Here is a 26,993-nt window from a genome sequence, read left to right as displayed (position 1 = left end):
CCGATAGCTTAGTTTACCAGTCCAACAGATTTATTTTCCCAAATGGATCATTACAGCTTTTGCCACACTGGTCCACTTGATTGTCAAAGTGTATTAGCTCTTTATTATTTCTTTCTTTTCTTTACTTTGAAATGATTACAATCAGAACGGACAGGACTGGGGATGGGAAAGAGAAAGATGAAGAAAAGAGAAGTTGGGAAGATGCTCAACAGAAGGAGATGGAAAGCAAAAAAATAGGAGAAGAGAGACACAGAGAGAGAAGACACTAAAAATCTGTTTGATCACCTGCTGGAAAAATAAAAACAAGCAAAAAGAGAAAAACACAGTAGCGAAACCACAGCAAAAACCAACATAAGCACAAGTTATAGTAAATAATAAATATCTCCACATCCCGGAAGGGTCCTGATCGAGCCACAGGGGCCATAAACTGACAGTTTATTTATAACTAGAAATAATAAAGCAGTTGACGTGTTCAGGCTGTGACTTTTAGTATCTGTTGGTACTTCATCACTTTGAATAAGTGTAAGTCAACACCAGGCCGCACTTTCAGTCTTTCCATTAAACAAATGACCAACAATCCATTGTTTTCACCATTAAACAATAAAATATGCTTCTTGACTCCTTGATGCAGGTGCCCACCTACGACCTGGTTTATTAATACTAAGCTAAAGAGGAAAGCAACTCACTGTAGTTCTCACAGCTCAGGACAAGCAGACACCTGATGTTGAGTGACTGAATGGAACTAAAACAAGAATTCATAATTATGTTTGTCTGCCATGAACACGTGATGATAAAACTCTGCATATGCAGTCAGGAGACTGATGACCTGTGAAATGAGCTGTTAGAAATGTGCAGATATGTGTAAACATTGATCAGCATTTAACATCCAGGATGGAGCAAAACTTCTGACCTGCATGTATGAGAACCTTTAATCACATCATCTTTGTAGTGAAATAGCTGATGACTCATTAAACGTTTCCATGTAATTTATCCACAGTGAAAAATATTCACTTTGCTGGATCTGAAAATCACGTGTTCATTTCATTAGACACTAGCAATACCATTAAACTGGACCTTATCATTATCATAGAGCACTAAATGTGAAACTGTGTCATATAACAATCTATATATGTAATATGTGTTTGCCTGAATCTTCCAGCACAAACAGAAAGACGAGCTGTTGTCTGAGTATCAACGCAAGTACACACCAGAAATCGTTCAGTAAAGACAAATTTAATAAATGAAAGCTGGTGAGAGGGCCTTTGATGTTTCTCTTTGGATCATCCTGTTGTTTGTCTCCCAGTGTCGTTACTGCTCCTCTCCTTTCAAAGACAAACACCAAATAACACCAAATGAGAGTGAATCACTTCAGAAACACTCCTGGTTATTGTGAGCAAACGTCATAACATGATGAATGTATTTACCATTTTACTGAGGGAAAATCTTCTGTGTGGAGTTTCTTCTCATCTTGGCTCTTTTTCCTGACATTTAGAAACAAGAGGCAGAAAAGAAAGAATAAAAGTTAAAACCTCAACAATTTTTTTAATGTTTGGGATGTTTTACAAACAACCTTAAACACTATTTACTACTTACCACTTTGTTCATTCTTGCTGACGTTCACTCTCCTCATCTTCTCTCTAAAGGACAAATGACAGAAAAGAGGGAATCATTTTAGTAACTTTATCAACCAGGTGAGCAGAATTTTAGATATTTATCAATATTCTGATTAAAAGCAGAGTGAATACTTATCTTTTTACGAGAAAGGGTTCAATCTGTCCTGTCTTAGGTCTTAATGTCACCTTGGCTCCTCTGTTTTCTCTGAAAAACAAAAGACAAATGGGAAGAAAAAAATTAGTAAATGATTTCAGCAACTAGAGGAAGTGTTCACTGAGGAGGAGCTGTCATAATAATATAAAATCAATATATACTTATCTTTTTTTTAATGACAGTTTACAGAGCACGCTGGCTTCGCTCCTCCCTCCGCTCCTCTCTGAAAGTTAACTGGATAAAGGATAATAACAATTAATAACATCATCAAAACAGACAAACCTGAAAGAATTGCTGATCAGAGCTGTGACAGAGTCACAGATTAGTTGGATGTATACTTATCTTTCACAATGAGAGCGTTTGCATAGACGTCTCTTCAGGTCTTTTTATTGTTTTCTTTCTGGAGAGGAAAGTGATGAGACTGATGAGGAAATACCAAATACAAAGACTGACAAAGGGAACTGAAAAAGTCTAACCAAAACCTATACTGGGGGAAAACTGTAGGAAACAGAACTACTGAGGCAAGGAAACACGAGGGGACGGAGACTAACACTCTGACAAGGGACAAAGGGAGACTGACACTATATTTACACACAGGAGGCTGATTATGGGAACTAAGGACACATAGAAACACAGCTGAACCGAATAAGAAATGAACAACAAGTCGAAACAAACTCTAATGACAGTTCAACCAGATTCTAAACACAACAAATAACTTTCAGGATGTTTCAACAATGTGTAAAATGAGTTCTTATCTTTTTTTGTGAGAGGGCCTTCAATGTTTCTCTTTGGATCATCCTTCCATCCATTTCTTCTGCTTAACCATTGGAGCCATCCCAGCTGTTATGGGGCCAGAGGCGGGGGTATAACCTGGACAGGTCAGTCTAACACAGAGAAACAGACAACCATTCACACTCACATTCAACCTAACTGCATCTCTCTGGACTGTGGGATGAAGCTGGAGTACCTGGAGGGAACCACAAAGGCGCCAGGACTGTCTTGCTCTCAGATGACGCCCGTTCACGCTGCTCTGAAGACCCTCAGTTGTCTTTGGATCAAATAACACCAAATGAGAGTGAATCACTTCAGAAACACTCCTGGTTATTGTGAGCAAACGTCATAACAAGATGAATATATTCACCATTTTACTGAGGGAAAATCTTCTGTGTGGTGTTTCTTTGCAGCGTGACTCTTTTGCCTGACTTTTAGAAACAAGAGGCAGAAAAGAAAGAATAAAAGTTAAAACCTCGACGATTTTCAAATATTTTAGGACATTCTTTTAGAAACAACCTTAAGCACTATTTACTACTTACCACTTTGTTCAGGCTTGCTGACGTTCGACATGCTTCACTGTATATTATAATCTCAAGCGCTTCCTTGCTTGAGTCGGGCTCCGGATGCTGCTCTCTTCCTCCGCCTTCCTCTTAGCACGCTTTGCCGACATATTTAGAAAACGGCAGAGCACCGAAGTGAGAACTCTGCCGTCCGCGCTGTAGTCTGTTACTCTCCAGCGGTTCTTCATCTCAGTGTCCTCTGTTTGGTAAACAGTGGAGATGACTCTGGTGACGGGGAGGCCGTCGACAGTCAGGGTGCGGACACAGTTCCTCCGATCTGCCTTCAGCACAGCAAGATCTGCTTTCTCTGGAAGAACTGGAGTCAGGAAGCGTGGATGAGAGCTGGAGCCCGCAGGCGGCAGCATCATGCCAGCTGGTGAGTCCGTAGGAGGAGAAGGAGTGGTGTTCTCTCTCTGGCTCTGCCTCACATTGACAAATGGTGTCGTCACCAGGTCCCGGTGGAACCATCCTTTAAAAGGTATGCGAGGAAAGTCCTTGGACCCAGTCACCAGGTTATGGTAAAGAGTGAGGACCAGGTGAGGCATGGAGTTCAGATGCCTCCTGCTCAGTTCACGGTTCCTCAAGTTAGTGACGACCATCTGAGGTGCAGTGACTGGACTCACCAGATCAGCTACGAGAAAGCAAAGCGTGCGTCTACGTTAATCATGTGATCACACAAATTAAAGCCTGAATTTAAATTGTCCAGACATGGCTTTACATCATCATAAGCTCTTCCACACACAAACAGTAAGAAGCGCCCAGCAGAACTCATTGTTTATGAAAGCCTTCACATTTTTCACCTGGTAAAAGTTTTCATGTGGTGTAAGGCTGCGTGGATTTTCACTGAGGTTTTAATACGCATTCACATTAAGGAGTAATATCTTCATATTAGTTGAGCATCGATATTTTGAGGATAAAGCAGCTACATTTAGGTGAGAAACCTCCCACCTCCTTATTGCAGGCACACACTGTTTCAATCTCAAACTCATCCTGCGACTCTGTGAACTTTTAAAACTCCAGCTTCTCCAGCTTTACACATTCACAATCTATGAAACGTTCACGTATAACTCAGCGCCAGCGGCCCAAACATGTCAACTCAAACCCTCTACATGCAAAAACGGCCGCGCGCTGACGTCAGCGTCCTCCAACGCCTTAAGTCGTTAGCAATTAAAAAAAAACATGGCGCCATCTTTATAGCGTACTGGCACATGTTAAAATTGATGTTACTCAAGTATGAAACATCTCATCCTAAATGTTAACACTCATGAAGTCCTACTTCCAAACAATAAAAGACAAAAATCTAAGTTGTATTTGTTTGCTAGCACTCTGACATATTAGCCTGCTGTACTCACCATAGCGTTGATCTAACACCTCCTCAATGAAAAGGGAGAGCAGGTGCATCTCGCGACTCAAGTCTGAAGAAGTCATTTTGCAAATCCTTCTTGAAGATTTTCAAACGTTAGCTGTAGTTTGAAAAATCCGAGTTTTCACAGCACTAGTGGGAAAAAGCTCCTGTTTGCGCTCAAACGTGAAACCCGAATTCCACTTTTTCCTCCTGCTTTTATACCTGCACTCAAACACGTCATCATCACCATGACACCCAGTGCCACCGAAAATCAATTTTATTTATTTAAAATAAACTTCGTCTAATTATCATAGATTTTAAAAAATATATATATTTCTCATTTTATTTTACTGTTTTATTCATCCTTTTTAAAAAATATATTGCCAAACTTTGTCGTTTTAATTCTTTAAAAAATCATTAATTCACCAGTTTACAAAAATGAAGATCGATATCTGAAATTTAAATTAATAAATAAATAATTACAATTGATAATGGGTTTTTAGCATTAAAGAATGGTTTTTCAGTGCGCTTTAAATGTTATCAGAGCCGATGTTGTGCCAAAAAGTGATCGCAGTCCAAAAAGTGATTTACGGTATTGAAACGTTTGTTTGTGTCATGACATTTGTAAACAGTTGATGTTTAAGGTGCAGTTCATGTGGAAGCCAGAGGAGGGTGGTGTTGTGCGCATAATACAAAGTGATGGCGAAACCTAAAAGACGGTGTCATGTCTGCTCCCTGAAGCAATCTCATAACAGTTTCAATCTATTTCAAGCCAGTTAGCACATTTCTGTTATGAAGTGCAATCATTTTTTGGCAGTAAACTTAAATCCTTTTATTATGAATATCACATTCTCAGATTTTCAAGAGAGACCAGACCAATAGGGCAGCAGAAATCACAAAAATAAATAAATAAATAACAGTTTTATAAAGATTAAAACAGTAAAAAAAATGACTGGAATGATTATGATGTATAACACAGAATATGTACAATAACAGAGTTATAAACACACCTAGAACACACGTGATACTTTTATTTCATCTAACCTCTGTGCAAATTTTGTTGACTGCAAAGTGTTTATGAATATGTTTTTAAAAGCTGGTTATCTGACTGTCAGTTAATAGCAATTAAAAAGAAAGCTGATTTTTATCATTTCTAAATGGAAAAAGTCCATTATGAATTTTTGTTATGAATTTCATTCATCAATCCACCTCCTCACTGCTCTTTCCCGGTGCAGCAGCCAGAGCTGGATCAAGCAGCCAGATGGCTTCTGGAGAAAGACTAACTGCAACAAAGGGTCTCTTGGAGGCTGCTCAGGCACAGCAGCTGAAAAATCAAAGATGAAATAAAAACTGGACCTGATCATGGTGCTGGATGAGACAAAAAGTCTAGATGATAAACCAGTGTATGAATTAGTAACACTGATTATGATGATCATGTTTAGGTGGAAACTAGCGAGCTAACTTCCCGCTAACCTCTAACTCAGCTAAATAGAATAAACTCTGTTTTCATGGATGCCTGGATGTTAAACTTAATTGTTAAACCTGGTAAAGCAGCAACGCTGATCATTTTATTAAAGATGAAAGAAGTTGGACCGTTTTTAGCTCTCAGTGATCCCTCAGTGTTCGTTTGACTTTGGGACCTGAAATGTGGCAGCTTTTCACTTACACATTTTTGAACCACTCATTCATAGAAGTAGTTTCCAGTCAAAGATCTGGACAGATCCACCAAGTTCACAGTAGTTTTACAATTTTCTGCAGCGCAGAAAAAAAAACCCTGAAAACATCGTCGTTTCCTATGCTCATCTCTCCCAAGTCATTAATAATTTGAGTCAACTCTTGTTTGCCATTGGCACCACAATCATTGTCCGTGTCCAGAATGTCCTCACACTCAAAGTGCATTGCTTTCTCCTCCTCTTCCTCCCCCACCAAGTCCTCCGTGATAGAGCCCAATTTTGGTGCACTCCGGCTGCGCTCCACCAGGGGTTTGTAGTAGCACTGTCTGTTCAGCAGCTTCCTGAGAGGCACCAAGGGGATGGTTTGTTCCCCTATGAGCTGCTGCTGCTGCTGGTGCCTGGCATCCTCCCTCCGTTTTAGGAGGTGTCCAAAACATCTCACTCTTGCCCTTCTAACTATACCCCGATCTGAGGGACAGCTCAGATTGAGAGGGCCATATACCCCAGGGGTGGGAGGATCAGTCCAGATATTGATACTGTCAATACCAACACTGATATTGGTATCTAATCAATACTAGGGAGATATGATTGTTACTTTGTTTCTCTCCTCTAAGTTCAGTATGTAGCCCACTGAACTGTGTTAACTGTGTTGTGTTGGTGGTTTTGTTAATGAAAAAATATATCTCAAACATGCACTATGAAAAATGACTGAACCTTTTTGTATTGACTGTCATTTTATTTATAGCCCATAACACATCTAAACAACAGATGCTGACGCAAAGTCCTTTAGAGACATGCACATTTACATTCCATGTCTCCAAAACACCCAATTTCAAAATACAGGATAGTCTGAAAGTTATGTTTTTTTTCTTGCATTAACTAATTATTGTTGACATTAAAAGGTGGTCATTAAAATGTGTTCAGAATGATGAATTATCTCATAAATCACACTGCTTTCTCCCATTTAAGCTGTCTTTATAGGGTAAAACTATGTGTAGTACTGCATTTACGTTGTATTGGAACGATACCAAAGTATGGAAAGCAATTTGCCTTTAGAAGTATCGCACAGTACAGATATACTCTTTTCTGATCTAATTCTAACATCCCGATCACTCCCAAGTGTGACACACGAGGAACTCATGTTGTTTCTGTCGGTGTTTCTTCAGGGCACATTTAACCGCTGAGCGTGTAACCGGAATGTACCACAGCTACTCTCCCGCCTGTATTTATCAGATAAGATAAATTATAAGATAATGTATGTTACTGTTTTAGAGTTTATTTTATTAACAGTATAAAGAATATAAAGGGTAGCTTTTTATAAAATAACATGACTTCTAAAGTCCAACACCAATTTAATTGTCCGGATATGTTAATCGTTTGGTTTGTTCCATCTCCGGTTTTTACGACAACAAGGCTGTAGGTAGTGCACATGGGTCTCTGAAGCGAGTGGCTGTCCGCAGTATTCTTCAGTTTTGTATTCCTCCTGTATTTTGTGAAGTGACAGCATCGGAGGATATTATGGGCAAGAAGAAGGCGGGCGGAGGAGCCGTGCTGGGCAGAGCTCTGATCAAGGAGAGGCTCCAGGCAGGCCGGGGAAACAAAAGGGGCGACTCTTGGGTATGACACAGGTTTTTCTTTTTTTTTTTTAGCTTGTGTTAAACGTATTCAGATAATCACAGATATAGATATGAGACCTTTCGTGATATAGTATCATCCCCTAAGCAGTTGTGACCCCGTTTTTAAATGCCACTCAACTCTTTTAATTCCACTTAGCTGTTAGTATTAGTGTTACGATCACCCCACACGGGCTTACCAAGATGTAAATTTACTGATGCTGTTGTTTTAGAGCAAACGAACTAATGCGCAAGGACTATTACGTAAATAAATGAATGACTGGGGTACGTTTGTAATGGGGATAAACTTTTCTGGGAAATTGTTTTAACAAAATCTCAACTATTTTTAGAACAAGTCAAAGGGTGGTTTGGATGCAAGGATGTGAAAATGATCCGCTATTTGGCGATGATGTTCCAGTCACAGCTGCTTTGTTTAATCTCGACGCTTTTTCACATGCACTTACTGCTGGTCAAGCTAATTAAAGTTTGTTGTCATTGTTTTTTCTTTATATTTTCAGCTCCACACCAGTGAACTGAATGATGGCTACGACTGGGGGCGGCTGAACCTGCAGTCAGTGACAGAACAAAGTTCCATGGATGACTTTCTGGCCACAGCTGAACTGGCAGGAACAGAGTTTGTTGCAGGTAAATAACAATTTGATTCACTCATGTTTAGTTTTCAGGTGAATTGTAGGTATGTTTCTTTTTTTTACTTATTAAACATGGGAAACTACAGTGCTCTGAAAAAGTATTTGTCCCATTTCTGAATTCTTATTTTTTTGAATAATTGTCACACTTGCACATTTCAGGACATCAACAAATTAAATGATAAATTAGACAAAGATAATTGTTCAATGATTACATCATTTACTAAGGGAAAAAGACAAATCAAAGCTGCCTGGTTCTATGTGGAAAAGTAATTGTCCCCATAAACCTAGCAACTGGTTGTCCTTGGGTAGCAACAACTGCAATCGAGTGTTTGCGATAACTGGGAATGAGCCTTCCACATCGAATTTTAGTCCACAATATTTACGTGTATAAACCTAACAGAAGTAATTCTTCCTGTGTTTTTAAGTATTTTTTGTCTTAAATATTATGTGATCTCCACTGTAGATCTGCCTTTTTGATTCTGCTTGTTAATCTAATCACTTTCATTCATTTCTGTGTTTTCTTAGAGAAGCTCAATATCAAGTTTGTGCCGGCAGAAGCTCGAGCGGGCTTATTAACAGCTGAGGAGAAAAGCGAACTGATGAAGCTGCACGAAGACAACAAACATTTCCTCAGAATTCCGAGACGGTGATTTGAGTCGACATGTTTTCACAGGTTAATTTGTCTAACGTATAAATAATATGTTGCATTGATAAGATCTGTTGTGTATTTCCTTGTTATAAGACCCCACTGGGATGAAAGCACCAGTCCAGACGAGCTTCAACAGACAGAGAAAGACAGCTTCTTGGAGTGGAGACGAGCACTTGCACAGTATGCAGCTTTTCTGTACTCTGAGTCACTTTTGGTGTTAAGAATCAGTAGTGAAATGCAGGGATAACCATTCAAAATTTTCTAATTAATGACTTATGATACATTTGTGCTGGATTATTGTTGCCTATAATCTAATTACAAGTGTTCTCTTCAAAGGCTGGAAGAGGAGCAGAAGTTAATTCTCACCCCGTTTGAGAGAAACCTTGAATTTTGGAGACAGCTGTGGAGAGTGATTGAGAGGAGGTAGAACCCAAATCTACAGCATATCACATTTCCTGAGGAATCTGTTCTCATTATGTGATGCTGAGGGAAAAAACCCCCCAAACATTTCTTTTTACTTATTTTAGTGACGTCGTTGTTCAAATTGTTGATGCCAGAAATCCTTTGCTGTTCAGATGTCTGGACCTTGTAAGTGCTTTGTTTCAATAGTGGACAGATGATAGAAATCTGGTTTCATATATGAAAATAATTGCACTTTGTTTAATCATTTTGCATATTTCATCTGTCAACATTTGCTTGTATCCATCATTACATACATTTAAACTGTACTCCAGTGATTGTAATAATTCTCTGGTTGTGTGGCACCAGGAGTCCTATGTTAAAGAAGTTACAGAGCATAAGGTGAACATGCTTCTGGTGAACAAAGCTGATCTACTGACCAGGGAACAGAGGCGAGTCTGGGCCAAATACTTTGAGAAAGAGGGGCTGAGGGCAGTTTTCTGGTCTGCTCTGGCTGAAGGCAACAGGCTGGATGCAGAGGAAAAGGTGAGAGCGCGGAGGCTTGATGAACTTTTCTCTCTTCTCTGAACTGTGATGCATTTGTATTTTTTTTAGGGAACAGATAATTTATTGTACTGAAGAAAAAGTCACCTTTTGGCATCATCCTGCCGTCTTTAATCCCAGTGAAAAATAGTGCAGAAACTTGTCCCCTCACAGGGCATGGAGGTGGCCGATCCAGAGTGTGAAGAGAGTGATCCAGAAGAAGGAGGATGGAAAATTAAAGAAGATGTGAGTCAGAAAGGTGCAGATGGAGAGGAAGAGGTAAAGAATAAGGAGGATGAGGACAACGGGGGAGAACAGAGTGACATAGAGGAAGAGCAGGAAGAGGTAAGCGTAGATGAGGAGGACTGGAAGACCTGTTCAGAAGGCGAGGAAGAAGCAGAGGGCGAGACTGCTGGTTCATCTGATGCATCTTTCCACAACTCCAGCCGTCTGCTGCGCAAGGATGAGCTGCTGGAAATGTTCAAGGCTGTTCACAACGGCTCCAGGGTTAAAGAAGGGCAGCTGACAGTGGGACTGGTGAGTAAAAGGACCATCTATCTGTCAGTCTAGCGTAAATTGCATGCTGTAGCCACACCGCCTTTGAATTTTGGGATCGAGTTGTATATTTATATTTAGTAAGAGCATTTGAACCACTTTGCAGAATTCACCAGGAGTGCTTTTTAATGCTTTACTAGAATCGTAGGAACAGGAAACATTTTAATTGGATTCATAGTCGGGGAAGAAGCTCCACACTTTCCTCAGTATGAGTTATTTTAAAGCAATTAAATGTTCATTATGTGGTGGAACCAACAGGTCGGGTATCCTAATGTGGGAAAGAGTTCAACCATCAACACTATTCTGAGGAACAAGAAGGTTTCTGTCTCAGCCACTCCTGGACACACTAAACACTTTCAGGTAGGTACTTACTGCTCAAATGCAGGTTAGGGATTCCACCAGCAAGAAGCTTAATAATAATGATAATTATTATAATAATGATGTTAGACCTGCGACAGACTGGCGACCTGTCCAGGGTGTACCCTGCCTCTCGCCCTAACACAGCTGGGATAGGCTCCAGCGCCCCCCCCCCGCGCCCCTGAAAAAGGATGGATGGATGATTATGATGGTGTTTTTTGTGTGTTTTTGTTTTTGACATTTATGACAGACGTTATATGTGGAGCCAGGCCTGTGTCTCTGTGACTGCCCAGGACTGGTCATGCCCTCCTTCGTTTCTACCAAAGCTGAGATGATCTGCTCTGGGATTCTGCCCATAGACCAGATGAGAGACCACGTACCTGCGATCTCACTCATATCCTTTACGTGACAGAAAGCTAGACTCCGCCTGTTCTGCTTTATAATTGATTCTGATGCTTACGACACGTAGTTCTTAACAGATTGGTCACATATGTCAGACGATCCCTCGGCATGTGTTAGAAGGCACCTATGGCATCAATATTATCAGACCGCGGGAAGATGAAGACCCTGACAGACCGCCCACTGCGGAAGAGCTGCTGATGGCGTATGGATGTGAGGCTAATAGACATTTATCATGAGTCTGGATAGAATAGATTAACAATAGGTGAAATATGTACAACTCGAGAGAGTAAACCATCTTAGATTCTTTAAAAAAACTATTTTATAGATTTAATTTTATGTATTGTGTTCCTCCTTGATCAGAGGTCCCTAGCTCAAATTGTGATACTGTCACCTCACTGTGGCACCCTTAGATGCTGCTAGCTGTCTTTCCCCTTGATGTAATTTCTTTGTTTTATAACATAGCCTTTTCTTTTTTGTCTGTTTCAGATATGAGAGGTTTCATGACGTCGCACGGCCAGCCCGATCAGTCCAGATCGGCCCGTTACGTCCTGAAGGATTATGTGAGCGTAAGTTCACAACTGCAAACTGTTGTGGGTTGGAAAAAACACACAGTTATGTTGCTTGTGTTTACGTTTTAATTTTGGACTGTGGTTGAGTGAGTGTGGGTCATTAATGAAATGTTTAGCCTAACAAAGTGGGAGGAAAAAACAGATGAAAATTCTAGGAGAGATAAATAAGTTATTTTCATCTTGGCTCAGCTCTGTCACCTGCAGCGTTAAACAGTGTAGCTGTAGCACATCTGTGGTTCGGCTATGTGTTTAAGCAGACTGTGGAGGTCTTCAGTCTTTTGTAAGGTGTAGCTGTTCTCTTGTAACGTAATGCATCATGTTTACAACGTCCTTTGCCTAAGATAGCTCTTTTCCTTACAGGGCAAGCTTCTGCACTGCCATCCCCCTCCACATATAAAAGCTGAAGACTTCCAGCCGCAGCACAAAAAGTTTGAGAAGAGAGACTCAGACAGCAGTGACCTCTCCACAGTAATGAACAGACAACACAAAATTAAGAGAATCGAAAACGTGGTTGACAAGAACTTTTTCCATCAGGTAAATTATTCCTGCTGATCTCTTATTTTTGGTCAGTAGATGTTGTAATATAAGCTATATTACCAGAAGTGTTCTGTCACCCATCCCAATCGTTGAATTCAGGTGTTTCAATCACTTCCAGGCCCACAGGTGTGTAAAATCAAGCGCCTAGTCACGCGGACTGCATCAACAAACATTTGTGGAAGAATGGGATGCTCTCAGGAGCTCAGTGAATTCCAGGGATCGAATGCTAGTTGTGAAATTTCCTCACTAATAAATATTCCACACTTAACTCTTAGGCTACGTTCACACTGCAGGTCTTATTGCTCAATTCCGATTTTTTTGATCAAAGCCGATTTTTTTGTCTGCTTGTTCACACTACAAATAAAATGTGACAGCAAACGCGCTCTAGTGTGAACCAAAGCGGCCGCATGTGCAAAAGAAGACGTCACACACAAGGCGCTCTGTTTAGACCCAGAGCAAACAATATTGTTTGACTGATGGCCCTTAATATAAAGACTTCAGACTTCACGTTTCCCAATTTTTGCTTTAAGTTATTTTGTTATTTACATAATAATGTAAATAACCGAATAATTATGCTTATTGCTGTTTTAGAAGAGCGGTGCTTCAAAGGATAGCTGCAGATTTCTGTCAGAATCTGCAGATTATACAGTACAAATAAAATGTTCACGTTTCTCCAACGTTGTCTTCCCAACAGTTTCACTGACATCTACGCTGGATGGCCAGGAAGCGTTCGCGATGTCTTATCGGGCTCTTCTCCGGCGCTGATAATTGGCATCTGTCTTGTGTCAGTGACGTAAAAGACGGATTTAATGTGACATGACCGTTCAAACAGCAGTCGCTTTCTAAAACATCGGATATGTATCGGGTTCAGTACCACATACGAAAGTGACCCAGATCGGATTTGAAAATATCGGATTTGAGCCTTTCACACTGTCACACCATGATCAGATATGGGTTGCATAGGGTCAAAAAAATCGGATTTGATGCGCTTTCGCCTGTAGTGTGAACGTAGCCTTAGTGGTATTATAACAATGTGGAAGCCACTGGGAATGACAGCAGCTCAGTGGTAATCTCACAAATCCACTTCTGGAAGAATGGTCAAAAATTCCCATAAACACACCTAAACCTTTTTGGAAAATCTTCCCACAAGAGTTGAAGCCGTTATAGCTGCAAGGGTTGGATGGACATCATATCAAACTCTATGGATTAAAAATGGGATGTCAGTCAAGTTCACATGAGTGTGAAGGCAGACGAGTGAACACTTTTGGTAATATAAAGTGTGTCTGTAGCAGAGGAGCAGTTTATTATGAAGTTAAATGATTTTTTCTTTTTGTTGATGATGAACCTCTGTTTAGGAGAACGTGCGGGCACTCTCCAAAGGAATTCAGTCTGTGATGGGCTACAAACCAGGCAGTGGACCTGTGGGTCCAGGCAAAGCTGAATCAGAGATGGCAGTGGGCAAACCCTGGAAAAAACACGGCAACAGGAACAAGAAGGAGAAAGTGCGGCGGATTACTAAGCATCTGGATGCCTGATTATGATCAGAAAATCTAAGTTAATTTGAGCAACTTAGATCTGTGAACTGTACTTTAGGAAAAACCCTGAAGCACGGTTCATGTGTGATTCCAAGGGAATCAATTCTGAGTGCTTTGTAAAGATGAAGGCCCCCTTTAATCCTGTGAGTGTGGAAAAGTCAGGCCGTCATGACATTAACTAATGAGGTGCATAATCTGTCGGCTCTGGTTTTAACAAAATGGTGCAGTGCACTCCGTCAGGCTGATCACCAGTTAAAGAGCAACCAATCGATTCAACATCCAAAATTGTATTGAAGGAGGACACATAAAGTCTCTATGAATCAGTTAAAATACTGTATGTTGACTTTTATACATTTAAAGCAATGCTCTTTGTAACTTAACCGGGTTACGTAGAATAAACACGTGCTTTCATGTTGGTGTGACACTTTTTTGTCATATTTCCATAACAATATATTACTTAATGCTTCAGTGTAAATACAATATTTTGTATTTGTAATAGAAGACTATGAAATAGCAAGTTTTGTAATCTGAATAAGTTAAACTACCCGAACTCCTTCATGGGATGCATTTTAATTTCTCCTTGCACTTTGGGCTGATTGGGACCTGATGAATGTAAAAACAAAGAATGATGTGATTTTTATTTTTTTGTGTCAGATTTTTGTTTCTGAGAAAAATGAGATCCACTCATGAGGACATTGGCTTTAAATTTCAATGAAACAGAGGCAGTATATCATCCTCGTAAGTGGATATCAGGCCCTTGTAGAGCAAAATTTGGTATTTTGGTCTAGACAACCCAAAATGTAAAATGGACTGGTTCTTATATAGCGCTTTTCTCCTGGAGTACTCAAAGCACTCTATACAACACGCCACATTAACCCCATACACACCCATTCACACGAGCACTATTATCTATACAGGGAGTGCTTTGTAACTATCATTCATACACATTCATACTCCGATGGATGCATCGTAGAGCAAGTAGGGGTTAGTATCTTGCCCAAGGATATTTGGCATGCAAACTGGGGGAGCCAGCTGCCTGAGCTATAGCCACCCCTATAATATATATAATGTGATGTCCACATATGTGGACGCCAGGTCCTAGGAGGTTAAAGAAGTACATGAGGGTTGTAGGTGTCTAAGAATCTGAGAGCATTTCTAATTCTTACTGAGTATTTATCAACCAGATAATAAATTTGGAGTTGATTTTCTTACCATCACAGAATAGCTACAAGCTACAAAATGTTGTAAACCTGGGAACAAGTGGGAACTCCCATGAGTGTCAAATTAATAATATACAATAAATAATCGCAAACACCCCTGACCTGTGGCAGTGATTTCTGATGTTTCTGTTTTTTTATGTCTAATGTCTTTGCTTATATTGGTAGATAGACTGAAACCAGCCTGATTTATGAAGGGTTTATGTCTAAAGCAAAGACATTAGCTGTTTTTCGAGTATTTTTATGACTCTGTTATTGTAGCTAATCTGTGTTCTAAATTATAATCGATCCAATCCTTTTTGACCACTTTAAATGTATTGAAAGAACAGCTGTATGTGATATTTGGTGAGATTTCTGCTGAGACTTGGATAAATAAAGGATATATATAAAAGTCAATTTGCCAAAAACTGACTGCAGCTTCTACATTTGTGACAGGAACGTGCTTTGTGGCTCAAAATCACTTGTTATCATTCATGAGAGATATGCTTGACAGATCATAGCCCAACAACTCATTGACAACAATTTGTAGTCGTTTTTTGGCAAGCGGTCACTGTGATCAAGCGTAAGATTCCTGAAACGGACTAAGGTACACGCAATGCTCCTGATCGTAGCTACAAATGAACGCGCCTCTTTAAATAAATGGATGATGATTTATTTTTTGGCATCTCTAAACACAGAAAGAGCGTAAAATCCACATTTTCACTTGTGCCTTTGAACGTATTTCCATATATGACAGGTGGCACAGGTAAGCCCCTCCCTGCCGCGTGCGGGCCGTTTGGAGAGCTGCCGCTGTGCTTTTGATGAGCAAGAAGTCAAATGTGCACTAGGAGCATGGCTCAGTTTCTGATCGGTTCTGCGGATTGTCGCTGAGCATTTGCGCTTAAAATGAAGAAAAGTGCGCACATCGCGGATGGTCAAGTCGGGGAACGATCAGACTATTTCCTGACTAGTTTGGTTGATTTTTGCGTGGATTCAGTTAACACCTGTTTGTCCCGTGACGCAGACACACTTTGCGTCCCTGTTGGTCTCACCTTTCTTTCTGCGCTGCTTTTGCTGCTATCATGTCTCCTGTAAGTAGATTATCATTAATCACCCACCGGCCCCATTCATTTAATACATATCTAACATTGACCTGTGGTAACTGTGAAGGTTCGTGTATCAGAGGTGCAAAATTCGGGGAGAAAATCCGGGAGAAACCGCGGTTTTCTTCTACTGCTTCATCGGTAACCTGTGCAGTACAACTGGAGCCATCCTGTCCAGGCAGCTGCATATACAGGTAACACAGTTCTACGTGTAACCAAGTATTTTCACTCTATTTATGCATTAAAATACCGTAACTCCTTATCGCTGCCCTCTCTGCAGATTTTAATGGGTGCTTTTGCTGCCGCTGTGGATTTTGTGAACTGTATTTTGTGGTGCTTTCCAGTGTTCCTGTGTTGGAATTCGAAAGCAGGTATGATTAAGAAAATTCCTTATCTTAATAATGCAAACCTTATCATTCCCAAACAATTTAGCAATTGTGCATTATTCAAAGTGCAGCAGCAAGGTAGCACAGGTGTTTAAATATTGTCATCCAGCCGACCAAACCCTTTTGGCAAAACAGTAGGTACAATTATCAGAGAGGCGCTACAGATAACCATACAAATGAACAGGGGACCTATTGAAATGCTTTCTAACTGTAACCGTCCTCTCTGGTGTTCTCTCTCAGAAAAAAGGCTGAGGATGATGAAGAGGAGGAGGAGACAGCATCTCCTAGCAGTGTGTGTCTTGATGGTAGTTGCAGGAGGTTTTCTGAAGTCCAGGGTCTCCCATACTTCAGCACTGCAGCCCGTCAAAGGGAGGACGCTGCTGCATGTTGTCCTTCAAGTCTCCAGCTGGAGTTCTTCAATGGTGTGGTTACACAAACAGACACATGTGTATGAGTGCTGTCACCTGGGTTGTTTTGTTGTTTTTGAATTGCCATTTTGCAGCTACTCTAAATGTCCTTCTGCTGCATCGTAAAACCGTCTGTCTGTAGGACAACACTGAAATCGTGGGTTACCTACTGGGGCTGCTGTCTTTTGTCATAGCCTGTACCTCCAGGATCCCCAAACTCTGCAGAGTAGTAAGTGACAAACCATTCACTTAAAATCATGTTACTGTTCTAATAAAGTTCCTAGTGTTATTTGTATTCTTCCTTTTAGTGCAATGGACATAAAGTGACCCACACTGCCATTTTCTCTGGACTGTTGTGCTCACTGGCTGGTGCCCTCTACACTGCAGCCATACTCCTCTGTGACACTCAGTTTAGATTTCTTATGAGAGCGATGCCATGGCTTCTGTCATCAGCAGGCTGTGTGACTCTAGACCTTCTTGTATCCTTACACAGTAAGTGTGACCACGCATCACTCAAACTGTGTAGAGATTCACAACTCACTTTGCTAGTATGGGGTCGGGCCTCATTTTGCCTTCAGAGCTTTGTGTCATAGATTCGACAAGGTGCTGGAAACATTCCTCAGACGTTTGAGTCCATATTGATGTGATTGCATCACACAGTTACTGCAGAGTTGTCAGCCCTACATCCATGATGTGAAGCTTTTGTTCCACCACATTCCAAAGCTACTGTGCATTCAGAGATCCTCTTCTGCTTGCCTAGACTGTGACAACTGACTGTTATTTGAGTCACTGTTTATTTCTCTGACCATTCTCTGTAAACCAGAATGTTTGGGAAACTCCTGGTAGATCAGCAGTTTCTGAAATACTCAGACCACCCCATCTGGCACCAACCATGCCACATTCAAAGTGACTTAAATCGCCTTCCTTTCCCATCCTGATGCTCAGTCTGAACTTCAGCAGGTCATTTTGACCATGTGTAAATGCATGAAGTTGCTGCTGTGATTGGTTGATTAGATACTTCCAATAACAAGTGGCTGAACATGTGTACCTAACAAAATTGATGGTGAGTGTGGATTCTCACTAAAACCGGGGCTACTGTCCATTACATCTAGATCTAGGTGATTTGCTTGAGTCTGTGCCAGTCATGCTGTGGTGTGGTTTGTTGACCTTTAACCTGTCATGTCAGATTGTAATTACTCATTGGTGCAAGAGAGGCTCCAGCAAGAAGGCTATGAGACTTTTTGCAGATACAGAGCGCCTTTTAGGTGGTTCACGGCGCCCTGCAAAGAATAACACTGCCATGAAGAGACAGACAAAAGAGCAAATTCCTTCATCAGCACAAACAAAAGTAAGCTTGTTTTGTTTAATCATACCACTTTTTTGTTATTGTGTGTGCAAGGCTGCTTCTCGGATTTCTCAGAGTGAATTTAATAGCTTGTTTTCAATCAGACTTCCATAATAAACATGCTTTTTACTGTAATACTGATAATATTGGATTTTTACTTACTGCTTTCTTGTGTGGATTAAGTTATTTGGAAGTAGCACTATGCAGGCATCGTTCTGCAACAAACACTATTAGCATTGTTCTTCTAATAGTGTTTGTTTACTAAAGCCTTGGTGTGACTATAATAGTATTCTTTTTCTTCAAAGATAAAAAATCTCCAGAAGATGAGAGAGGTGGGCCAATACATGGATGTCAACTGTCAACCTGCGAGAAAAGTAAGCAAAGAATCTGTTGTGACACTACATTTTTACAACAGCAGTTTGATAGGAACTCTTCACTGCACACCGTTATTCTTCAAATACTAGATGTGCTTTCATTTTTGAAAATGCCCCTCGAGAAGGTGACGTCACCCAGGGGAGACGTGGGAAGCGAGCCTCCCAGCAGGAGGGTTGGGGCGATCAGAGCCGACGGCTTCTGCTCCACAGACACATCCTGTGACTCCTCGCCGGTCAGCTCGGATCTGGAGGTGACTTGGACTACTTGGATACAATCACTTAAATTAAGAAATGAATCAAATTTATCACTAAATAAACATTTCTCCCCCTCTCTCTAAAGCTATGATATATTTTCAAAAAGCTGGTAATCTTAATACATCAAATGTCAGTTCTCACCGTGTAAAGCAGGGGTGGGCAACTCCGGGCCTTGAGGGCTGGTGTCCCTGCAGGTTTTAGATGTGTCCTTGAACCAACACTGCTGATTTAAATGGCTAAATTAGCTCCTGCAGTTCTTCAGAGGCCTGGTAATGAACTAATCATGTGATTCAGGTGTGTTGACCCAAGGTGAGATCTAAAACCTGCAGGACACCAGCCCTCGGGGCCTGGAATTGCCCACCCCTGGTGTAAAGGATAGCTATAATATGTAGTTATTCCAAAGTGCCACTAGGTGGTGACAGCATGTTTGTATGCTGGATAGTGTGCATGGCTGTTATAAAAACATGAATGAACATAACCCTTTGTGTAACGCCACCTTACATGAAATGCTGTGATGACCTGATTCTGTTAGTATGAGTCTTTTTATGAGTTTAAGCTATTGAGTCATTTGCACAACAGCAGTGGTGAAGTTCCTAAAGAGGTAATGACTTCATGACTCATTATCATAAGACAGGGGGTCTGGAGTCAGCTTGTGGAAATGGTGAATAAGAATGGCACTGACAAAACTGCCTATGTTTTAGTGCCACTTTAGGATTGAGATCCTTTATTATAAAGGAATGGTATTGACTGTCTGCGTATGAAAATATGAAAATGCAGTAAGAAGAATTCATAAGTAGACGTAATAGTGCAACTATGCTTAGTGCTTTGCACATGTGACTTTGGGGGAAGTAAGTCAGAAGACAGCCCTCAGACGTTCTTATAAGGAGACAATAGTCAGCATGTTCTTATTGGACAGACAAGTTGAAGTCTATGGAGAGATGTGCATGTGGTTTTCTGAGTGCAAGCTCAGTGTTTTGTATTTTAGTTTTCTGCAGTGTATAGCTGAGCCAGTATCAAATCTTCACTAGTCTTATTTTAGAGAACAGTTCATATTTATATAGTTTTCTCTTTTTTGAAAAACACAGTCTGAGTTTGCAAGAGGATTCAAATTCCAAGTGTTTTTTTTTCTTTGTCAGGCCTTTATGCTCATAAAAACTCCCTTACTAGAAAGCCAGGCTATGGAGGATGTCATTTAATCAGAAACAAAGGCAAATGGTGCAAGCACAAACAATCGCAGGTTGATACTGTTCACCAAACAGGAAAAAACAAAAGACATGAATGCCCTTTTAGCACAGTTGGTTTGTTCGAGAAGTAAAGGCGAGTTGGAAAAGTGTAAGTTTATGCTGAATGTGACAAAGTATAACTTTGTTTGGCTGTGAACACTCAGCTTAATCTTCACAAAGACAACAGGAGGCAATTTAAAGTTTAGCCGGGCCGTTTCTGTCTGATGCACTTGGAATTTACTGATGCTCTTTACTCGATCTTACAAAGAATGATTCTTTCCAAGATGACTTTGTGTCTAATGTTTAATCCTGATTACAAAGAGCTCCAGAGGAGTTCAGTGAATCTTTTACTTTTTATTTGGTTACCTAACTTCCTAACAGCCTTAAAGCAAACTGGGAACTAAAACAAAGATTACAGAGCATTTTTTGAAGTATTTAAATGAGTGGCTTTTCCTACTTTACATGTGATCCTGATAATTGGACAGTCGCCTCAGCCGGCAGCTTGAAACCTCCATTGTGCTGTGTTTCACGCACATTACTGCTGAGTTCTGGTTCTTGGCTGAGCTGAGGCTTAGGGCTACAGTGATGGGTGGAATTGTTTGAGATTTGCCATGTGGTCCAATTGTTCTGCTGTAAAGGATCTTTGATTAAAGACCAACAGTGGGCTGGGTCTGTCTGCCTAGGAAGTGGTGCAAAATGGTTGCCTTGTCTATAGGGGGCCAGTACCCTCTGCTATTTTGGGAGATGTTTATAGTCTGTTGTTTGACTCTCGCTGGCCAGGAATGTCACTGTGTGAACAATACAAGACCTGTGTTGTAGGTGTCGAGTTGACGCTCTCATGGGGCATGATCCAACACGACCACCATTGATGAGCCCCCCTAGAAAACTAAGGAACACTTAGTGTAGAGCAGGGCGATATGGCCAAAAATATTTATCACGATATATATTTGAAAATTTGCGATAACGATATAACCGACGATATAATTGATGCGAGACAAAATACAACTCCACAACATTACTAGTGCAAAAAGACAACCTTCCATTTATTTTCACTTAAACAAGAAGCTGGTTTTTATGTACATTAAAGCTTTATAAAAATGTAACAGTGCAAATGCAAATTCCTTGCTGAAAGTTTAACCAAAAGGCATTTCCAGTAGAAATGGGCTGACATATCCTGAGCATAACCATGTATAATATCCACTGAAGTTAAAAAGAGGTGCTTTGCAACATTAAACTGCAGTGTGCAGTACGTATTTTTCGGACCATAAGGTGCACGGGATTATAAGGCACATTAAGCGAAACAAAGCAGTCAGATAAATCAAACTTTATTAAACTCATTCTTCTTGCTTCCTCCACTTCTGTACCATTGATTCATTAATGTTGAATTCTCTGGCAGCTGCTCTATTCCCATGTTGTTGCAGTATATTAATGACTAACCTCGTATTGTGGATGGATTATCTCAGTTGTTCTCCTGACTGAAGTTTGGTCCGTTTACAGCATCCTGCCATGCGATTGCATTTGTCTCTAACCATGAAGAACCTTCACATTAACTTTTATAAGTGGAAAAGTGTTAGTGTTCGTCCTCCAGCTTCACTGTTTATGTTATGCTAACATAGCTGTGTCGCTAGCGATCACGTAGCACATCATTATATACCAGCTAGCCCAACTTCAGTAACCCTACAAACGTCACTGCTGTTTAGTTTCCTGTCTTCATTTATGCTGGAAGTGACAGCAGAGCTGTACGTTTGATTTTTTTTTCAGAAATCTCTCAGTCAGAACATGCTATATAATGCTTAGGTAACTAGCGAAACTAGCGAGCTAACTTCCGCTAGCTTCCTGCTAACTTCTAACTCCGTTAAATGTAATAACTTTTGTTTTCATGGATGCCTGGAAGTTAAACTTTATAGTTACACCTGGTAAAGCAGCAATGCTGATCGTTTTATTAAAGATGAAAGAATTTAGACAGTTTTTAACTCTAAGTGATGCTGCAGTGTTCGTTTGACTTGAAGATTACGGAGCTTAGGACCCAGATTACTCCCAGATTTAAGAGCATCTTAGTCCGACAAATACGACAATAACGATGGCCGCTTGCATGTTCTGCAAAAAAAAAAGTGCTTTGTTGTGTATTTGACGGACAAACACCAAACCAGTTCCACATCACTGAAGTTGCACCATTTTTACAAACCAATTCTGGTTCATCTGTTTCACTCAACGACCGGCCATGTGCGTATGAAAACAAAGGCACTGCGCATGCGCGTTTTACTCCCATTCTATCGCGATATTTCATTTTCCTATTGTTGCCTAACATTATACCGGTATTATCGTGAACGGTATAATATGGCCCAGCCCTAACTTAGTGTATGGTACACTTCTGAGCTGCCTCCCAATTCATCAATACATACTTTGTTTGTATTTTAAATCAACATTAGGGTGCATTAATATATCATATGTGCCATGTGATTATCGCCAAATGCTTTTATAGCATAGCAGACACATTAGTCTCAGAATATTAGCTGTTTATATGACTTTGATATAATTCTTTGTACGATTACTTTGACATGTTCTTATTTTCTAGTGGGATTTTGAAGCAGCAAATACACACTGGAGCAAAGCAAGAGCAAAACAACAGGAGGGTGACGAGTTTCCCCTGCAAGAGTGGCCGACAAACCCCGAACCGTTTAACATCTGCGCCCGTTCCCCGTCTGGACTCGCACAGAAAGCTCTATCTGGTACGGAAGAGTGTGGCTCTGTTGTAAGCTTAGCTAAGTGAAGTTCACACATGCTGAGTGCAGTAATTTGTGAATAAAAAATAAATAAAAGTGCAAAAATAAATCTGTCATCTGTCTTGTTTTACAACAAAAATTACTGATTGTTTTTGGTTTAGTTATTTCGAGTACCTTTTTTTGTTTCTAATACTGTAGGGAAGCACAAACGTCAAGCTCCTGAAGACGTTCGGCCTTTTAGAAAGGTTTACAGAAAAGACCTTCCCTAATAAAACACTATTACTCCCCTGCTGCCATTCAAGGTTACTGGGTCATATCCTGTATTTTGCTTGTCGACCTGGGTTATCGGGGCTGGACTGGGAAAAGAGCCGGCAGAGCAGATAAGAACCAGACTAGACGCCCGGAGCTTGTCTGTCCTCTCCATCATTCAGCAGACCTCCGTCCATCTGCCTGCTGTGAAGCTTTATGAAATAAAAGTTACTAGAGGCATTTTTAACTAAAGGGACTTCCTAAGGCCTGATTATGGAACAATTACATTTTTACTCCTCCCTGTTACATTTCCTCAAGTGACAGGTCTCAGACTAATGACTGGGAAACAACTAATGAGATGTAACAAAGCAATTGCTGATATCAGCAGTGGATATTAATGTCCTCAACAACTGGCTCTGTCTGTGGAAATGGCTGGGAAATGTTTATTGAATTTTATTTGATCTGACAGTGTTGATGTTCAGGCCATGTGATTTATCTACTTTGTTGTTTGTTTTTTAATAATAATGAAGGTAATAATATTGTAATAATAATAATATTGTAAACGACCCTATTGCTCAGCTATACTGATGCTAGTATTCATGATTACACAAGTGCTAAATATGCTAATGCTAAATATACACTCACTGGCTGACTTATTAGGTACACTTTGCTTGTGCTTTTGCTTTAATTCTTTGTGGCATAGATTCAACAAGGTGCTGAAAACATTGATCAGACATTTTGATCCATGTGATGACATCATACAGTTGCTGCACATTTGTCAGCTGTACATCAATGATGAGTCTCCCACTCCACCACATCCCAAAAGTGGATTAACTGTGGAGGCCACTTGAGGACAGCATATTTTATGTCACGTTTTAAGAAACCAGCTTGGCAGGATCTGAGCTTTTTGGCATGGTGCCTTATCCAGCTGGAAGCATCCACTAGAAGATTGGTACAGTTGATCACAAAGGGATGAGTATGGTAAGCAACAGTATTCAGGTAGGCTGTGATGTTTAAACAATGCTCAGTTGGTATTAATTGTCCCAAAATGTGCCACACCATTACTCCCAGCCCACCAGCCTGAACCACTGATGTAAGGTACATTTTTCCACTCTTCTATTGCCCATGACAATTCTAGACTCAGTTTCCTCATGCTAGCTGACAGGAGGAGAACCTGGTGTGGTCCTCTGCTGCTGTAGCTCATCTACTTAAAGGTTCAGCGATACCTTGGTTTTAACAAGTGGTTACTTGAGGTAAAGTTGCCTTACTTTCAGCTTGAAACACCCTGGCCACTCTCCTCTTGCTTCTGGCATAAACAAGTCATTTTCATCTGCAGAGCTGGCTATTTTCATGTCAGTCCCTTCTGAGGCCAAAAGAAAACAACCCGTGTGTCCCATATAAAAAGGTGGAATTTTGTTTGCAAAAGTGATGAAGAGCCTGGATTAGCACATCTGAAGCTGCAGTGGGGAGAGGATCTTTCTGTTTTTCTTGGCCCTTTGTCAGCGACCACTCCACTGCAGAGCATGCAAGGCACTGAGTGATTCGATCCTGCAGAACATTTTGTTCTTTGAGAGGTAAAATAATTTCTTTCTCATCACATAAAAAGAAAAAAGAAAACAAAAATATTCAGGAATTAGAAAAAAACATCAAATCACTAGAAGAAGCCTACGCGTCCCACCAAGATCAGGAAACATTGAACAAAATACGCAAAACTAAACTAGAATTAAATGAGATAATTGATAAAAAAACAAAATTCTTAGTACAAAGACTACGCCTACAAAATTATGAACATGGTAATAAATCCGGTCAATTTCTAGCAAACCAGCTAAAAATAAATAAAGAAAAAAGAACTATATGTGCTGTTCAAGATTCATCTGGGAACACAATATATGAACTGATACAAATAAACAACATTTTCAGGGATTTCTATAAAATGTTGTATTCACCACAAATAAACCCATCTAAAAAAGAAATTGATCAGTTTTTGGACAACATAACTCTTCCAAAATTATTGGACACTCAAGCAATGGCACTGGATTCACCACTGACACCAGGTGAACTCCAGGAAGCCCTGATAAGTATGCCCAATAATAAGGCTCCAGGTCCAGACGGCTTTCCTGCAGAATTCTACAAAGAATTCTGGTCGATTCTAGCACCAGTTTTCTACAGAACGTTGTTGGAAATTAAAGAAAAGGGCAGACTTCCATCAAATATGAATTCTGCAAACATTAATCTCCTGCTAAAACCAGGCAAAGACCCTGTATATCCCTCAAGCTATCGTCCAATATCCCTTATAAATGTAGACCTTAAAATAATCTGCAAAGCTCTCTCAAAGAGACTGGAGAAAATAACCCCCCTCTTAATTCATCCTGACCAAACTGGTTTCATAAAAGGTAGGCACTCATCAACAAATACACGTAGATTACTTAATTTGATAGACTACTCATACAGTAAAAACCTAGAAACTACAATATTCTCTTTAGACGCAGAAAAAGCATTTGACAGAGTTAACTGGAAATTTCTATTTGCAACTTTACACAAATTTGGTTTTGGATCCTCTTTCATAAACTGGTTAAAATATTATATAATTCCCCAACAGCTTGTGTTAGAACAAATGACCAGACATCCTCCAGCTTCTGTCTCTTGAGGGGCACCAGGCAGGGATGCCCACTCTCCCCTTCACTGTTTGCAATTTTTATTGAACCACTAGCAGCAGCAATTAGACAGAATTCAGTAATTAAGGGCATAAAATGCAAGAACGTGGAACATAAAATCAGCCTTTATGCGGATGATGTGTTACTCTTTCTCCAAAATTCACAAACCAATATCTCTGGGGTGATTGAATTGATAAACTCTTTTGCAAGAATATCAGATTACTCAATTAACTGGTCAAAATCTACAGTCCTACCGATTAATTGCTCCTTCCATAATTCCTCTTCTACACCACTGCAATCGGGAAATATAAAATATTTAGGTATTAATGTTTCTCCCAAGCTTGCAGATCTAACTAAATTAAACCATATCCCACTTTTAAAGAAGGTAGAAGATGATCTGGCTAGATGGAAATGTCTACCCATATCACTCATAGGAAGGGTTGCCGCTATAAAAATGATGGTCTTACCAAAAATAAATTATTTATTCTCAATGATCCCAACTAAACCGCCACAAGATTGGTTCAGATCTCTAGATTCATGTATGTCCAAATTCCTTTGGAAAAATAAACCCCCACGTATAAGCTTAAAAACACTACAAAAGACCAAGGATAAAGGAGGACTAGAACTACCTAACTTTCAGCACTACTTCTTAGCCAACAGGCTTCAGTTTATCTCAGGATGGCTAAAACATACCCTCTTAGATGAACCTTGGCTAGATGTAGAACAAGCACTCTGCAATAATCTAGAGATCTCAGACCTACCATTTATCAGCTCAAACATCCAATGACATGAATGCTTTAAAAGCATCAACATCAGCTCTTCTCTGACAGCATGGTGGGAGTTTCTAAAATTGACGGCGTCTTCATTAATCCCATGCAAACGTACACCTATCTGGAACAACCCTGACATATTACAAAACAATAATATGATAAACTTTTCAGATTGGAGTGGTAAAGGAATCAAATATTTAGAACATATACTAGAAGGAACAGAATTTATTTCATTTGACGGACTAGCTACACAATATGGGATCAACAAGAAAAGATTTTTAGAATATCAACAAATTAAATCCATAGTAAAAAAGAAATTTAAACCGGGTCAAGTTGAACTACAAACACCACCAAGTGTGGTTCAATTTCTTACTCTTAAA

At 40.1% G+C, this 26,993-nt stretch overlaps 3 protein-coding genes across 4 annotated transcripts; 2 read left to right on the top strand and 1 right to left on the bottom strand.

Annotated features, from left to right (window-relative positions):
* Nucleotides 1–1,217: 1,217 nt before the first annotated feature.
* On the bottom strand, nucleotides 1,218–4,629 carry LOC147313632 (uncharacterized). Its single transcript, XM_086263313.1, has 6 exons — nucleotides 4,454–4,629; nucleotides 3,081–3,732; nucleotides 2,735–2,969; nucleotides 1,594–2,651; nucleotides 1,425–1,481; nucleotides 1,218–1,322 (listed from the first exon to the last, which is right to left on the bottom strand). Exons 1-2 carry the CDS (start codon nucleotides 4,527–4,529, stop codon nucleotides 3,125–3,127), a joined length of 684 nt encoding a protein of 227 aa, XP_086119439.1. The 5' UTR covers nucleotides 4,530–4,629; the 3' UTR covers nucleotides 1,218–1,322; nucleotides 1,425–1,481; nucleotides 1,594–2,651; nucleotides 2,735–2,969; nucleotides 3,081–3,124.
* A 2,762-nt stretch (nucleotides 4,630–7,391) lies between these two features.
* On the top strand, nucleotides 7,392–14,339 carry lsg1 (large 60S subunit nuclear export GTPase 1). The gene is made up of 14 exons (XM_086263312.1): nucleotides 7,392–7,736; nucleotides 8,251–8,377; nucleotides 8,908–9,028; nucleotides 9,125–9,211; nucleotides 9,368–9,454; nucleotides 9,559–9,619; nucleotides 9,800–9,976; nucleotides 10,148–10,510; nucleotides 10,787–10,888; nucleotides 11,136–11,283; nucleotides 11,378–11,497; nucleotides 11,774–11,853; nucleotides 12,217–12,390; nucleotides 13,749–14,339. Exons 1-14 carry the CDS (start codon nucleotides 7,638–7,640, stop codon nucleotides 13,926–13,928), a joined length of 1,926 nt encoding a protein of 641 aa, XP_086119438.1. The 5' UTR covers nucleotides 7,392–7,637; the 3' UTR covers nucleotides 13,929–14,339.
* A 1,562-nt stretch (nucleotides 14,340–15,901) lies between these two features.
* tmem44 (transmembrane protein 44) lies at nucleotides 15,902–23,034 on the top strand. 2 transcript variants are annotated; one of them, XM_086264646.1, is made up of 10 exons: nucleotides 15,902–16,215; nucleotides 16,295–16,421; nucleotides 16,508–16,598; nucleotides 16,854–17,035; nucleotides 17,163–17,249; nucleotides 17,329–17,499; nucleotides 18,207–18,368; nucleotides 18,671–18,739; nucleotides 18,865–18,990; nucleotides 22,793–23,034. In XM_086264646.1, the coding sequence occupies exons 1-10, from the start codon at nucleotides 16,031–16,033 to the stop codon at nucleotides 22,985–22,987; spliced, it is 1,395 nt and encodes a 464-aa protein (XP_086120772.1). In that variant the 5' UTR covers nucleotides 15,902–16,030; the 3' UTR covers nucleotides 22,988–23,034. The 2 variants fall into 2 exon arrangements, with proteins under 2 accessions (XP_086120772.1, XP_086120771.1); XM_086264645.1 differs by having other exon boundaries at nucleotides 18,862–18,990.
* The last annotated feature ends 3,959 nt before the right edge of the window (nucleotides 23,035–26,993 follow it).

This window comes from Aulonocara sp. 'chitande type north' Nkhata Bay, linkage group LG15 (assembly GCF_057382095.1).
Source record: "Aulonocara sp. 'chitande type north' Nkhata Bay isolate Kocher_YH1m ecotype deep benthic linkage group LG15, A_spYH_male_GT1.1, whole genome shotgun sequence".
Lineage (NCBI taxonomy): Eukaryota > Metazoa > Chordata > Actinopteri > Cichliformes > Cichlidae > Aulonocara > Aulonocara sp. 'chitande type north' Nkhata Bay.
This window is presented reverse-complemented; position numbering and strand designations above follow the sequence as displayed.

Coding starts and splice junctions, on each gene's coding strand:
- LOC147313632 (XM_086263313.1), bottom strand. CDS start 4,529: ATGACTTCTTCAGACTTGAGTCGCGAGATGCACCTGCTCTCCCTTTTC. Junction 3,733..4,453: donor GGTGTTAGATCAACGCTATG/GTGAGTACAGCA, acceptor GCTTTCTCGTAG/CTGATCTGGTGAGTCCAGTC.
- lsg1 (XM_086263312.1), top strand. CDS start 7,638: ATGGGCAAGAAGAAGGCGGGCGGAGGAGCCGTGCTGGGCAGAGCTCTG. Junction 11,854..12,216: donor TCCTGAAGGATTATGTGAGC/GTAAGTTCACAA, acceptor TTTTCCTTACAG/GGCAAGCTTCTGCACTGCCA. Junction 12,391..13,748: donor ACAAGAACTTTTTCCATCAG/GTAAATTATTCC, acceptor ACCTCTGTTTAG/GAGAACGTGCGGGCACTCTC.
- tmem44 (XM_086264645.1), top strand. CDS start 16,031: ATGAAGAAAAGTGCGCACATCGCGGATGGTCAAGTCGGGGAACGATCA. Junction 16,216..16,294: donor TTGCTGCTATCATGTCTCCT/GTAAGTAGATTA, acceptor GTAACTGTGAAG/GTTCGTGTATCAGAGGTGCA. Junction 16,422..16,507: donor CCAGGCAGCTGCATATACAG/GTAACACAGTTC, acceptor CCCTCTCTGCAG/ATTTTAATGGGTGCTTTTGC.